The sequence below is a fragment of the Nomascus leucogenys genome, chromosome 11 (assembly GCF_006542625.1).
Source record: "Nomascus leucogenys isolate Asia chromosome 11, Asia_NLE_v1, whole genome shotgun sequence".
Taxonomy (NCBI): domain Eukaryota; kingdom Metazoa; phylum Chordata; class Mammalia; order Primates; family Hylobatidae; genus Nomascus; species Nomascus leucogenys.
Window position 1 is genome coordinate 17,305,592 of NC_044391.1, and position 15,238 is coordinate 17,320,829.

A 15,238-nucleotide genomic window follows, 5' to 3' on the forward strand; every position below is an offset into this window, starting at 1 on the left:
ATAAAGTTGGTAGCTTTAAAGACCATTTGCCGTCTGACAGTAGGGCACTTTTTATCACAAAAGCTACCCATAAATTAGTGGAGAGTAGAGGTATTCAATGGACCTTCCATATTTCCTACTGTCCAAAAGCATATGGTATCATTGAGCATTGTAAGACCTTCTCAGAAAGTGACTCAAAAAGATTTCTGACTCTATCTCCCTCACCCCCTCCTGATCCACACATCTTAATACAGCAGTTTGGTCATCAAATATGGCTGCCCGTAGAAAGGGATCATCTCCTTTTGGCCACTTCATGGATAATGATCAGGAAGGACACACATATACATACATACACACAGACAGACACACATATACACCACTACATAAGGTTATTTACACTTCTCTGAACATCCTGGATTCTGCCTCACCAACCTAGGGCATGATGTGTTATTTATTCCAACAGTAACCTCAGGCTTCCTGGGTACAACTTCTAGTGATAGCCCACCCAGAAGGGGATCTAGGAGATTCAAATATAATTCTGGTTTAACCACCTGTATTGTTGCTTTGTTGGCTGTCTTGATTATAGATAACAGAGATAATGATGACTTGTTGAGTATACTGCCCCCCAAGTCCCCCTACCATGGCCCACATGGACAAAGGGGGGAGTGCACACTGAGTCTCTATATGTTTCTATAAAATGCCTTTGTCCCTCTTGCACATGAATGTTCTAGATAGATATGGGTAGAAATAAGGTGAAATTATAGTTGCTGAAACGGGACAAGCTGGTTTTTTAGCACTGGAAACAGACAACAACACAGTCTGATAATGGAAGAGACAGCTTAGACCCTGAGAAGTATGAAGAAATAAGGAACATTAAGAATCATATGATTTTTTAGGGTCACCCTGTCACTTTCCTATGAAGAAAAATGCTCTAATGTGGCTCTCTCAAATCATGGCAAGGGCTTTTAATTTAACTCACTGCTGGGTCTGCCATACCCACCACATGCTCTCATCACATTTCATTTGCCATTCCCCTTAATCTAACTGAGAAATTTATCCAAAACAGCAGGAAATGGCCTCAGGCCCTGCCCCAGAGTAACACCAACATCTCATTTCCATAGCCATTATTTAGTCATTTCATGAGGTGAACAAAAGTCACTAGTTTGCAGTGTGGACAAACAGGAAAAGTTGAGCTGACTTCCCTCAAGCAGTCTCCCTGAAGACAAAAAGGAGACATCATTATATGAGGTGAATTGGAAACCCTAAGGCTTACTAGCCAGCAAAGAAGCCACTTACAGGCACAGTCAACCTGTGCTCCCTGCACAGTGTAGATCCCCCTTCATGTACCCAATAACTGTGAATAACACTTTCTTTCCAGAGGCACCATGTGTACCTCCAGGACTGCACTTCTTGTGTAGAAGTCAGACACTAACTTGCTTCCTCACTAAAAACATGATAACTTACACCTTAGGAGTAGTCATAAGAGATCTTCAACTGTTTAGGAAAATACCCCTGTTGTTAGGGATGTTAGAAAAGGTGGTATAAAATTTGCCTCTGACCTTAGTTTGAAGTAATCAATTACACCACCTCAGCCATCAAAGGCATTCAGGTCAACATCAACTCACTGTCCATACATTGTTATTCACAGTATAATTACCCTATACTTTCTCCTTGAGAACCAAGACAAAGTCTGTGCAATCACTTATATCCTGTAGTACCTGGATTAATGTATCTGGATTGTCTTGTTGGATTGCCATGACCCTAGATCAAAAGGATAGTTAACCACATGATTGAGTTTACTGCTCACCAAGTGTGTGACAAAAATCGGAGACACAGTACTCCCCACCCTATTCCCAGGGGATACATTCCAACTCCCCACCAGCCCTGGTGGATGCCTGAAACCAAGTATAGTATCAAAGCCTATAATACTGGTTTTTTTTTTCAATCTGATAATCAAGATGACTACTAAGTAACTAACAAGCAGGTAGTGTATACGGCAAAGATATGCTAGACAAAGGGATGATTTACTTCCAGGGTGGGACAAAGCAGTACAGTAGGAGATTTCATTATACTACTCGGAACAGCACACAATTTAAAACTTGTTGTTTACTTCTGAAATTTTCCATGTAATGTTTTCAGACCACAGTTGACTTGTGGGTAACTAAAACCACAAAAAGTAAGACCATGAAAAGTGAAACTGCAAATAAGGCAGGACTTCTATATATTGGGTCTCTGTTACGATTTTGAAAATTTCCTTGTCCCCTTTTTGTCCAAATCTTATGGAGCAAATATCTGAGTGCCAGTGGAAAGGTCAACACAAGAAAGCTATCTAGCTTTCTAAGGTAAACCCTGATGGTTCATAGCATTTGTTCAGCTAGTTGAGTCTGGGACCCTGAGGGTAGGGTTGAGGTTAACAATACAGATTGGCCTCATCTTGGTGAGGTGACCTCTGCTTGGTGTCCTATTGGTAGTAGCTTTATTTAAATGCTGTATAAAGCAAATTGATCAAATTTGATCCCAGCCTCAGTCAGTCATATTAATCAGAATGGTGCATGGAGGGGGGAACTAAAGGGAAAATTCATCAGAAACCAACGTGGTATAAAAATGAGGTTTGGATGTTGTTGGAGACAATTCTCCATGGTTCTCTTTCATTTCTGTACATATTAAAAGTGAGAAACTTATTACCCTTTGTTCTAGACTATCTTTTCAAGAATCTCTGTATAGAAAATTGCCTTGGAATATAAAGATATAATGTCTCCTTCCTGAGCAAAGGGTAGGCCTGCTTACAGTCTTGGAAACAGTGTCTCCCAGGAGCAATGGACAGGTATGCTACCTGTCCAAAACAATAAAGATAATAGCCCCCTTTGAGGCAAAGGATGGGCATGTTTACTGTTCATTATGAACATTCAGGTTCCTAAGGCCTAGAGTCCCTTTCCTGTAATGCAACCAAGTGATATCATTTCCTCTGCAAATAGCGCTGTGGGAACACAGCCTTGTGGGCTACCTGTGGCTTTGGGAGCTGGTATAAAGGTTATTACTCTACTAGCACTACTCCGTGAATACGAAACTGTCCTTCATCTCTGACATGAGTCTCATGTCTTCTAAACTGTCCATGAAACTGTAGCAGACTCACTTGTTAGCTTGCAAGTAGGGTAAAGATCTCCGTTCTTAATAATCACTATATTTTTGTTATTTTATGGCAATAGTACCCTCCTTACATCTTCATATTAATAAAAGGAAAAATTAACCATTAGTAGAAGGGAAAGATGGTTTATTCATTTTTACTCTTAAATAATTCCCTATATTTATGTGCCTAAATTAGGAGAGTACAAGGAAATGGTTACTATATACTCTTTACAAATGTAAATTTTGTCTCTTGTCTATCCTGTTGTAAATCATTTGAAAGTCATCTTCTTTCATTTCATTCTTTTTTAATCTTAAGTAAGCTGGTAATTTCTCATCTTTTAAGTCAATGGTGAAAAATGTCAAATAAAATGTCTTTTCAAACAATGTATGGTTTCATGTTATTTTTGGATATGGTAGTTGCTCCAAAATCCAAAGCCAATAATATGTTACCTCGTACACCTCAATAATTTATATAACTTTTGTTTGCTCTCTATAAAACAATCTTGTCATAAAAAAGGAACAGTATGAATGAATGTAATATCTTTTATTAGCCCCATTTTTAAATTATATATATAAAATAGTATCTTTGTGAAAATTCCAATATCACAAAAATGTATTGCTTTCAAAGACTAAACACTCTCATTAGTTCACTATTCCCAAAAGGCAGCTACTGTTAACAGTTTGCTATGCAAATACAAACATAAATGTATATTTAATATAAATACAATAGTCCGTTTGTTTTCACTCTATCTTGGACCTATTGATTTATCAGTACACGTAGATATCTCAGTCTTTAACAGCTGGAGAGTTGCATAGTATTCTATCACTTTGATGTATGAAAATATCTAACTCCTCATTGATGATGTCTGACAACCAACAAAAACAATGCTGCAGTGAATACTATTGTATCTATATCATGTTCTTCTAAGAGTATTGCTGTTGGATAAATACCCACTGAGATATAAACATGCAAAAGAACAGTTTGCGTGAATGCTATTATTAGGTTAATATGCCCCCTACTTTATAAACACCCAGTAACACCAGGTTAAAATTCTACTCTCACCTTGGTTGCCAAAGACTTGAGTTTTCCTAGTAGTGACTGTTTATTGGAATATACAACTTCCTCTTCATTATCTTCTCCTTCCATAATAGCACAACTGTCTGCAGCCGGGAGTTCACACTCTTTTGAGTTAGTCGTCATTACTAACTTGGAATATTTGTATTCCAGTCTAAATAGTGATAAAATAAATAAACAAATAAATATCCATTTATGTTAACACAAATAAATACTTATTTTAGATGGTCAGATACCAGCTCATTAAATTGGCTTGGAGTATAATTGCTCCACCAACAAATTTCCCTAGCCTATAGCCATAGCAATATGCGTGTTATCACGTATCCACCATTTACAAAGAAATATTTCCCAGGATGTCAGAAATCAGTTCAACAGAGTTAATTCTACCACTTTACATTGAATTGTCCAATAATGAAAAAATTTGGGGGCAGGGACTTTGAGGCCTGAATGCATTTTCTTAACATGAATATTTGGAAGCCAATTCACTGTAAGGTTTTCCCAGTATTTAGTTTGTAAAGATGAGAATATCAAATAAGCAAGTAATTTGGTCTTTATCATCTCTCTATATTAGTTATTCCTTTATACTATCACCCCACATATTGCAATTGTCCCTAGATATTACAATGTAGGAGTTCCACAGTCCCACTGAGGTGTAAATCATTCTAAAAGATTCAAGTCCTATAAGAGATCAAAATACATTCAGGAATTAGGCTCAATATTCAATTCCAGATCCTTGAAGACCTGGAGTAAATAAATGTGATATTTGCCTATACACTTAATCTGTTTTTTTTGCAAATGTCTTCCCACAAGAAATTTTGAAAGAAAAGGTGAAGTAAGAAGACAGCATTATGTCATTTTTAAAAAAGGCAGACACTGAGAGAATATCTGCCTTCCAAATCTCAGCTCTGCTGCTATCATCTACCTGAATAACATGGAGCCTCTTGTTTTCCTTGTTTTCTAATAAATGACTCTAACTCAATGATCTCTAATGTTCTATGACCTTTCTACTGTCAGAATAACAATCGTTTCCTCTGCTTGCTTTCTCAAGGCCTTTCCTATGATTTCTTCTCAAGAAGAAAATTCTTGTGTCTCTGAGAGAATCTATTTATTGGATATAATGATAAAGTCTAGAATTTTCACAACAAAATAGGCCCTCTTGCTCTCTTGTGATCATCTCAGAGGGTACTTACTTTTGATTCTTTTTCCAGAAGTAGCAGGTCAGAGCCACTAGCAAAACGGCAGTAAAAGCTCCCACACCGGCTCCCACCTTCAGCCAAAAGTCAACCGTTTCACAGGTTGCCAACTTTTTCTCAGGCAAAGAAATTCCTTTAATGCACCATTTAGGTTCATTCCACACATATAACGTTTCCTTTAAAAAAAAAAAACATAAAACCATAGAAGACATGAGAAATGAGATTCAGACTCAACTGTGAATGCTAGATTTGTCACAGGTCAATTTCTTACATAAAAGAAGAAAGGGTTTTGCTAACCCTTTACTTACAGTAGGCATACAGGATTATTCAGCATTCATTTAATAAAAGCTCCAGAAATACAGGAAAAAAAAAGATATGTGAATGAATAAGGAATTAATGAATGAAAATATAAAAACCAAATAAAGACAAGGATTGATGGATTGCCACCTCAGAAGGGTGCAGTACAGTACATGCCAAGGAGGTTGAATAAAAATGGCTCCATCTGGACATACTTTCTGGGCTATTTTTTTTTTTAAATTTTGATGCCCTTAGATATCTTACTCATGTTTTTAAATGAAAGCTTAGGTTGCTTAATCTAAGAAATGGGTTTCATTCACCCATCATGTAAGCCCATTTTCCCAATAAGTCTGTCCTCCAAATGGCAGAGCAGACCCTAGACCTGGAACATATAGGTACACCACAGCTGGGTAACTGGTGTAAGTGGGCACGCAGTCTATGCCCTTCTTCCCCATGCCAAAATAAGGAGGGCATTATTCTGGGTCACCACTACCCACACCAGTTACTTTCATCCTCCCGAAATAGATGGCAATTCCTTTAGGGCAATGTTTTTCAAACCGCAAGTTACAACTAATTGTGAATAATAAAATATTAATATACTGGGTCTCAACCAGGAATTTTTAAAAATAGATACATCAAATAGGCAAATCAAAACAGAAAATCCGAGTACAGCATATGGTTCCTTATATATTTCAACATATATGGTGACCAGTAGCAATTTGCATGGTGATTCTATCCACCGAAATTAAATAACATAGGCATTAATCTGTTAACGTGTCTCATTAAACTTTCTGGTATACGATGGTCATTTTATCAACACTCTAACAGAAGAATAACACCATAATGTTAATTTTTATGATTTAAATACACAAACAATTTTGCAGTTAGTCATGAAGTGAAAGGGACATGAGACTCTTATTCACTTTGGGGAAAAGTTTGAATCAAGTTTTGGATAGGAAATTTCAGCATGTTTTTTAGAAAGGATACTAGTGACTGGATTTTTTTGTTAGTACATTATAACTGAAATGTTTTTCCTAAACTTAGAGCAAATAAATTTCTTTTTAAGTGGGTCACATTATTTTTTATAAAAATGGTAATGTGGGAAATGCTGAGGCATGTTCAAATTCATCTGCTGCATCTCTAAGTGTCAATAATGACAATACAGAGAGAAACATAAATTCGTCAGCAAATGTTGACTTTATTTGAAGTGCATTCTAACAAGAAAAAAGGACTGCACCATCTTTGATATGGTTTTATCAAATGTGCAATGCCCAGTGAAAACAGCAAGCTCTACTGTCTGATGACAGTCTTATAACAAAATTTGAAAACTTCAAAATAAAAAAAAAATACTTGCAAACCCAGAATGCTTAACTTTTCAATAAGCTTCTCAAATACCAACATGGAAAAAAATCAAGCTATTGGCAACTTTTCTTAGTAATTCTATAACTATTAATTAGAAAGCCTTATTCATTCAACCCACACATCATTGGAAAACAGAAAATGGCTGACACTGCAGCTGAAAAATTTATTCTTCTAGTGTGTAGAAATATCTTGTGAGCAGGGTAAGATAAATTTTAAGATAGTCCCCTTAGTGACAACACAGTATCTCTTCAAATCTTTAGTGCTGCACAACGTATAGAAGTAATGCTTAATACACACTTAGAACCCAGTATAGATTTTGGAGATCCAATTTGATAAAGGCACTTTTATCACAAGTTGTGCGGCTCTTTTTGTTTATATCAGCTGTATGTGGAGGACTTGTATAAATTTAACATATGCATCTGTATTAGATATATTTAAAGAATTAGGAAAATGCACGCTCTATCAATATAAAGTAAAAAATTGTAAAGATGGTGTTGGAAATAGGACTGAAACACAACGTGGTGGTTAAAAATTTTAAATATATGCATTGCAATATTTCACAATAACTATTTTTCTTCTATCACGAAGCTTTGGTATCCAAAGAAATCCATATATATGCACTGACAATAAAAAATACAGCAATACTTGTCATTTGTATATGAAGCTCATGGAGGAGCTGACTTTTTAAAATATTTTATTCAGTGATCAGAGGTGGCTATTCCCACTTACTGTATTATACCAATTTTTTATAGTTGCAATGGAATACACTAAGTAAGGTCTATGAACTCAGGAATGACACTCATAGTTTTGTAACTGAAGGTCAAGCTCCTTGGGCAAATATTTCCAAAACTGGTATCTAGGCATAACAGAAGGATATATTTAACTGCTTCCAGTATTTCTCAAATTAAATTTGTAACTATAGGGGGATGTTATAAATTTCAACATGTCAAGCACATCAAAGTGATCCAAAAAGTATCATTTTAAAGGCAAAAACAAATACTAAAGAATCACACAGCAACTATCTATTCTCAACAATCTTATAATACTTCGAAGTGACCTTACCAAGGAAGAGAGTTTGAATGAAATAAAATTAGAGAATTTGTTGCAACTTTACTGTCTTAACCTTCTCATCATTCATTGCCTTCCAGGAGAGAAATATTAAAGAATGTTTGGATAAAAGATCATTTAGCTATTCAAAAACCCTTGAATTAAACTTGGTAGCCAAAGGGAGTGCAGCTTCGTTTTTCATTTACTCTAAAAAACAATTATAAGATAAGCAGTTTATCATAACTGTAGAGTAAAGGTAAAGAAGAATTTCTATTGTGAAGTAGAAAAGCATTGTGAAGTAGAAAAGCATTATCATTATTAAGAGGATTAACAAGAAACTATTTTTGTGAATCTGGAATTTTTATCCTTGACCTACTTAAAAATATTAAAAAGAAACTGTCTCAGCAGTGTGCTAGCTGACTGAGTGGCACTGACCCTGTGTGCTCTGAACTGAAATAAGCCATCTACAGGGAAGCACATTTGACAAATTAAATAACACATTTCCTAATTTTTGTTTTTGTGTTATCTGCTTATTTTTTGTATAATGAATTAAATTATTAATAAAAATATACTTTACATCAACTCTATGCTTGTACTTTATCATAAAATATAAAATAAATCTTGCTCCTTAAAACTTTATCTCACTTTTAGGCATATTTCTGTGTGTCTAATTTGTGTGTGTGCGTGCTGGGTTTGATGTACAATATAATTCTTAATATGGGTTCACTGCCATTAAAAGTTTGAAAAACACCAACTTAGAGAATAGTTCTCTATGGTTTTTTCCTAGGGGTGAGGTGAACACAACTGCTGCCAAATACTTGGAATGCATGGGATTGGGCGCAAGCATCCTGATTTCATTCCTCTCAAGCCCCTGCCCTTCATCCTGCTAACTGCAAGCTCTTCAAGACCTTCCTGGGCAGAACTGCTTCCCCTCTCTGATTCTCTGGTGCCCACTCTCCCTTCAGGTTTCCAGTATTAGTGTCAATTTATTTTCCTCTGTGCTTATTATGATTTTAATGGAATTTGGGCACGGAGTGGTGGTAAACAAGTAGTCTTGAAGCAGATTAAGTTTGTTTGTTTTTTTTCATATGATACTACTCAAAGCTAGTTCAGTGAAGCAGGCTCTCTCAAATACTATTGGTGAAAGTGAAAACGAAGTGAAAGTGAAAATTGATATGATCAAAGTAATTTGGTAATACGTATCAAGCCTTAAAAATATCCATTCTTTTTGGATTCAATTAATCTCTTTCTAATAATAAACTAACAAAATCAAACTTCCTTCAAAGATGTTTGCTACAGAGTTATGTACAAAAAGATTGTATTCGATTTTCTCTCAAATGTCTAACAAAGGAATTATTTAATACCAAATTATATAAAAAATAAAATATTTATCAATAAATGTTTTTAAAAATATATTTAATGAGAAGGGAAAGTTTTCATAATGTATTAAATATAAAATGGAAGCAAAAATATTTAAGTATGAATGCAAAGAAGCTATAGAGTAGGATCTTGATTTTATATGTATATGCTTTACCTTTTAGGCATGCTTCTTATAGTGAGTCAGTTATATTATCCCCATCTTAATTATACCTATGCCTACATTATGTAAATCACATATTGGTTTAATGATATTATTCCCATATAATCCAGGTAAATACTAAAATCATGATAAGACTCCCTTATCATGATTCATTTTCCTCAATCCCAGTGCACATCTGCAGCTACCCTAGCATCTGAAAGTTCAGCTGCCAAACTTGATTTTAAATGCCTACCAATGTTACATTGCTAACTACAAGCTTTTGCCATACTTCTGGACCTGAGTTTCTATGATTTGATGCCAGGTTAACCAACTATAATGCCAAAGCTCTGCTTTGAGAGTTTGTCCCTTACCTGAAATCCTCTCTTGCAGGCTCCCTCAATCTCATGGAAGTCATGCTCTGTGCACAGAGGGCAAGCTTCAGCACTCTCCCACAGGAAATAGAATGTACACCCATCACAAGTACCTGCTGGGCACTTGCTAAAATCATAAACAAAACCAAAAACACGTAAATGACAGCTTTTTAACCCATTCAATCCACTCGAATCAACATCAGAATACCTATCACATGCTGGGGAGCACTGTGTGGATGCTGAAGAAACACAAGTGGAAAAAAATCTAAAAGACACGAACCACTATGAGACAACAGTTTGTACCTAGTAGGATGGCTGGAATCAAAAAGATAATAACAAGGGTTGTAAGGATGTGGAGAAACTGGTGTCCTCATGCACGCACAGATGATAGGAATGTAAAGTTGTGCACCTGCTTTGAAAAGTTTAGCAGTTCCTCAACCAATTAACTATAGAGTTACTATTTATTCCAGCAAGTTCAGTCCTAGGTATAAACCCAAGAGAAATGAAAACATATCTCCACACAAAAATTGGTACATCAATGTTTATAGCAGCATTTTATATAATAACCAAATGGTGGAAACAACCCAAATGTTTATCAATAGATGAATGCATAAACAAAATGCAGTATATCTTTATAAAGGAACATTTCTCAGCCATAAAAGAAATGCAGTAAGGCATACCACAACTTGGAAGAACCTCGAAAATATTATGCTAAGTGAAAGAAACCAGTCACAAAATTTCACAAATTATATGCTGCTATTCATATGCTATTCAAAGTCCAGAATAGAGAAATCTATAGAGACTGAAAGTAAATTAGTAGTTGCTCAGGGCTGGGAAGTGAACTAGGGCATAGGGGACTGAGAGCTAAAGGATACAAGGTTTCTGTCTGAGGTGTTGAAAATCTTCTAAAACTGACTGTGGTGGTGGTTGCCCATATCCCTGAATATTCTAAACACCACTGAATTATATGCTTTAAATGGCTGAATTGTATGGTAGGAGAATTATATTTCTATAAAGCTTTTTTCTTTTTAATTTAAGAGAGACACAGACAATGACCAAAAAAAAAAAAAAAAAAAGGCTCCGGAAATGCTTCTTGGTAGAAATGATACCTAAGCTGAGTCTAGACTGTTTGGTAGGAGTTAGCCAGAATAGAAAAGAAGAAAGCAAAGGAATTTCTGCAAAGGAATGAACAGGTATGATCAATTGGCAGGAAATTACATGTGGGTCATTGTTGCTGGAGTTTCAAGAGCAACGCAATGAGTGAGTGCTGGGCATATGGAGAGAAACTAGGTAATGAAAGGCCTCATATGTTACAGAAGTTGTAACTTCTGTTTAAGGTAATGTACTTAGATGAGGTACTTTAGGGAATAGAATGCTGCACAGGACCCTGGTCTTTTAGAGGTAGGAGAAAGACATCATCACAAAATTGTCTAAAGTGAAAAACAAACCAACCAACTATCAGGTCAACATGCAACTAAGTGATGCAAGTAGCATTGCAATCTTGGGTTTCCTTGGCCTAATGACAACCTGAAAAGGTGGTTACCTTCACTACTCTGAAGATGATGGATGTGGATGGGGCTTAGACACAGAGATAGGATCACAAAGAACTAACCACTAGGGAGGCTCTGGAGACTTTTTGAAACTCTTCTTTCAAGCGGGTGGGCCCATTACCTCAGCTTGCCTCTTTCATTCTGGGACAGGTAAACATAGCATGGCTGAAAAATTAATGGCTGCTATGGTGTACAGAATCCTTACTGATTGATGCCAGAAGCTATCTGGACAGATTCTAGTAAGAACTGCTGTTTTGTTCATGAATTCATTAAAACTAGAGGAATTTAAATTTGTCTACCACTTTCAGCTTCCTTAAGTCAAGCCACATAAATATAGGCTTTGCCCTGAAAACCTCCTTTAGACCTCAGCTGGTCCTGAGGACAGGTGTCCTGAAACCCTTAACAGCAAAAGGATAGCCACAAAATAGTAAGGGAAATTTTAAAAACACTCTTTTGAAGTTTTAACTTCAAATACCTTTCCAGTGATACATGGTCCAAAACTATGATATTCAGTCTAACAGCAAAGTAAAATTTCATACTGTTAGTTAACTAAATATATTCTAAAACACCCTAAGATATGAACACTAAAAAAAAAGTCTACAAGTCTAAAAATTGACTGCATTTTTACATGCCTATCTTTCCAAAGTGTCTGTAGACTAAGCAGAGGTGGTGGGATGTGAATAAAAGCAATGTTGTTTATAGCATGCTGTAACTGAGGCCCTATGCCATATGTCAGGGCTAAGAACAATGACAAATAGTGACTCTGGGGAAAATGGTTTAACTCTTATCTGCCTGAATTTCTCTGTTTGTTTTTTTTTTAAAAAAAAGAGTAATGAATATATTCAGACTGAAACAAAGATAGGTGTTTTTTTTTTAAAGTAAGTACAATAGATGAAAACCATGCCACATAAAATATCAATACTTTCCACCTTCTAGATTAGTAAAAAGCAACTCAAAATTTTTCTTTTTTAAAAATTGGGTAAACAATGAGAAAAAATATCCAAGAATACAATTTCCTGATCATTTAGTGAAAATAGCAAAAGTGCTCTCCTGTTCAAATCTTCCTCCCCAAATTATTCTACATTTTGTTTTCTAGCACAGCGGAGTTTTAAGTAAGGAAAAAAAAACAGTTTATCTTGGGAAAATAGAAGAGAAAGTCTGTTAAAATCTGAGAAAAATGAACTTGATTAATGAAAAAAAAAGGAGAAAACTAATCAAAGTTGCAAAAACTTCTAAAGAAAAGATCTGGGTTACAATTCTAACTGGACATTTGAATGATTGTGTTTTCCTACAAATGACTTAACTCCTTCTTTCCCCTGCCACATTTTTGTAATTTGTCAAAATCAAACATCTGCTATACTGTCTTCACGGGGTAGTTGTAATGGATAAAATGAGTGAACAATTTTGGAAAGTTTAAAGCAATGCAAAAATATAAAAGACTATTAGCAATGCATATCACTTTCTAAAGAACTGCTAGAACCACAGAAACTGCAACAACAAAAAAATCACAACACTGATGTAATTTATAAAGCTGCTGTTAGGTGTCAAAACACTATAGTGCCTTTCCTTGGAAGACTTCATTTGTTAAAAGATACTCTTAGCTTAACTCAAAATAGTTTACCTTAGAGTCAATTATTTGATTCCTTTAACCTGATGAATCACTTAAATTTTGGAACATCCAAATTTAATTCTTTGTTATAAGCCTAAATGTCATAATTTAAATCAGTCCTTCCGTGTGAAACAGGGATGTATGAAGCAATAATAATTTGAATAGCAGTTATTTTTAGTATGAAAATAGAAAAAAAGTACAAGAGAAAAACAAAAAATACTTTCTCCTACCAAGAAAACAGAAAAACAAACAGTAAAATAGATAAATGTTTTATTGCCAAGTACTTGAAATACTTTTCCCTTTGATTACTTGTCCTATCATCATCTCCAGCCACCTCCCCCAGCTTTTTAAAGCTGGAATGCAGAGGTATCACAAATCATGCTTCTTTTATAATTTTTGGTTTATGCAATCACCATAGGAACCAGTGAATAAATGTCTAAAGGGACAGTACACTGTCATGGATAGCTGGGGCATGTCAGGCTAGGATTCTACAGGATTACTGGATGTGCTGTGAAATCTAGGTAGAGCAAAGACCGATTCAAAGGACAACCAGGTGGACCTTGATTTGGCTTTATTGGTAAATGAATAAGAGACTTCTCAGTTTCCTTATTTTACTTCTGGGATTGCCTTAAGAATCTGGATGGCCCTGGCAATATGTAAGAATTCACATTAACCTTTTTTAGGAAGTTAGGTCTTGAATTCTAAAATGGGATACATTCCCTGAGAGATAACTGGGCTGAGAGATGAGCTATTAGTGTTTTCTTTTAAATAAATCTTTCCTAAAGTAGGATCTAATTGGTTTGTATTATGAATTCATGGAGAAGAATCTTTTCTTATGAACTATTATGATTTAATACTGATCCTATTATTAACTGTTTGCATAGTTTATAATTCAGTATAAATTTGTTTTGCCAAAATAGAAAATACAAAGGTTAAAACACATTTATCTATATTGTCAATATGTTTCTGATCCCTCTGGATTTTGTCTGAGAAGACTGAAGGGAAAGGCCACAGTTTTGTGTACCTAGAAAATCTGTCAGTTGAGTTATCCTCCAGGATAAACTATTGTTGCTCAGCTGCTTTCACATGGGGCTTTTGAGTGAGCTCCCCACGTTGGGGTATTCAGACTGGCATCAGTGCTGTCTCTAACCTGCTGCTGGTAATTCCTCTCACCTTTGGCATCTCAGGAGAATCAGGCTTTCTCTGCTGAGGATGGCTTGTACCCTCTTGTATGGGGTCCAAAAAACACCACTGCATCTTGCTCCAAAATTTTTTTGCCCTGAGGCTAGAGATTACAAATTGTTTGTGAATGTGTCTTAGTCCATGCAGGCTACTATAATAAAATATATTAAATTGGGTAGTTTATATATATTTCTTATAGTTACAGGCTGAGATGTCCAAGATCACAACGTCAGCAGATTCAGTGTCTGGTGAGGGCTTGCTCTCTGCTTCATAGATAGCGCTTTTTTGCTGCATCCTCATGCGGTGGAAGGGGCTAGCTAGCTCTCTGGAGTCTTTTTGTTTGTTTGTTTGTTTTGTTTTGAGACAGAGTTTCCATCTTGTTGCCCAAGCTGGGGTGCTATGGCACGATCTCAGCTCACCACAACCTCCACCTCCTGGGTTCAAGTGATTCTCCTGCCTCAGCCTCCTGAGTAGCTGGGATTACAGGCGCCTGCCACAATGCCCAGCTAATTTTGTATTTTTAGTAGAGACAGGGTTTCTCCATGTTGGTCAGGCTGGTCTCGAACTCCCGACCTCATTTGATCTGCCTGCCTCGGCCTCCCAAAGTGCTGGGATTACAGGCATAAGCCACTGCGCCAGGCCTGGAGTCTCTTTTATAAGGACACTAATCTCATTTATGTGGGGAGAGCCACCATGAGCTGATAACCTCCCAACACACCATCTCTTACTACTATCACTTCGGTATTAATGGTATTTCAGCATATGCATTTGGGGAGACACAAACATTCAGACTGAGACGGCCAAGTAAAAAGGGCTCCACAGAAAACCTCCAATCAGCCTGGCACCGGAAGAATGGGGTGGGGCCTCGGGAAGTTTGCACCCTTTGCGGGGGGAGGAGTCTGGCCCCTCCTATTCCTGGGTGGCAACC

The 15,238-nt window shown here is 36.3% G+C and overlaps 1 protein-coding gene across 5 annotated transcripts in view; it reads right to left on the minus strand.

Annotated features, from left to right (window-relative positions):
* The window catches only part of KIAA1324L (KIAA1324 like), a 229,313-nt gene that overhangs the window by 59,924 nt on the left and 154,151 nt on the right, over window positions 1-15,238 (minus strand). For all 5 annotated transcript variants that reach the window (XM_030822020.1, XM_030822022.1, XM_012510231.2 and 2 more), the window contains 3 exons: window positions 9,970-10,096; window positions 5,371-5,549; window positions 4,169-4,334 (listed from right to left, as the gene is read on the minus strand). In XM_030822020.1, coding sequence (XP_030677880.1) covers window positions 4,169-4,334; window positions 5,371-5,549; window positions 9,970-10,096 — 472 coding nt within the window. The remainder of the gene's footprint in view (window positions 1-4,168; window positions 4,335-5,370; window positions 5,550-9,969; window positions 10,097-15,238) is intronic.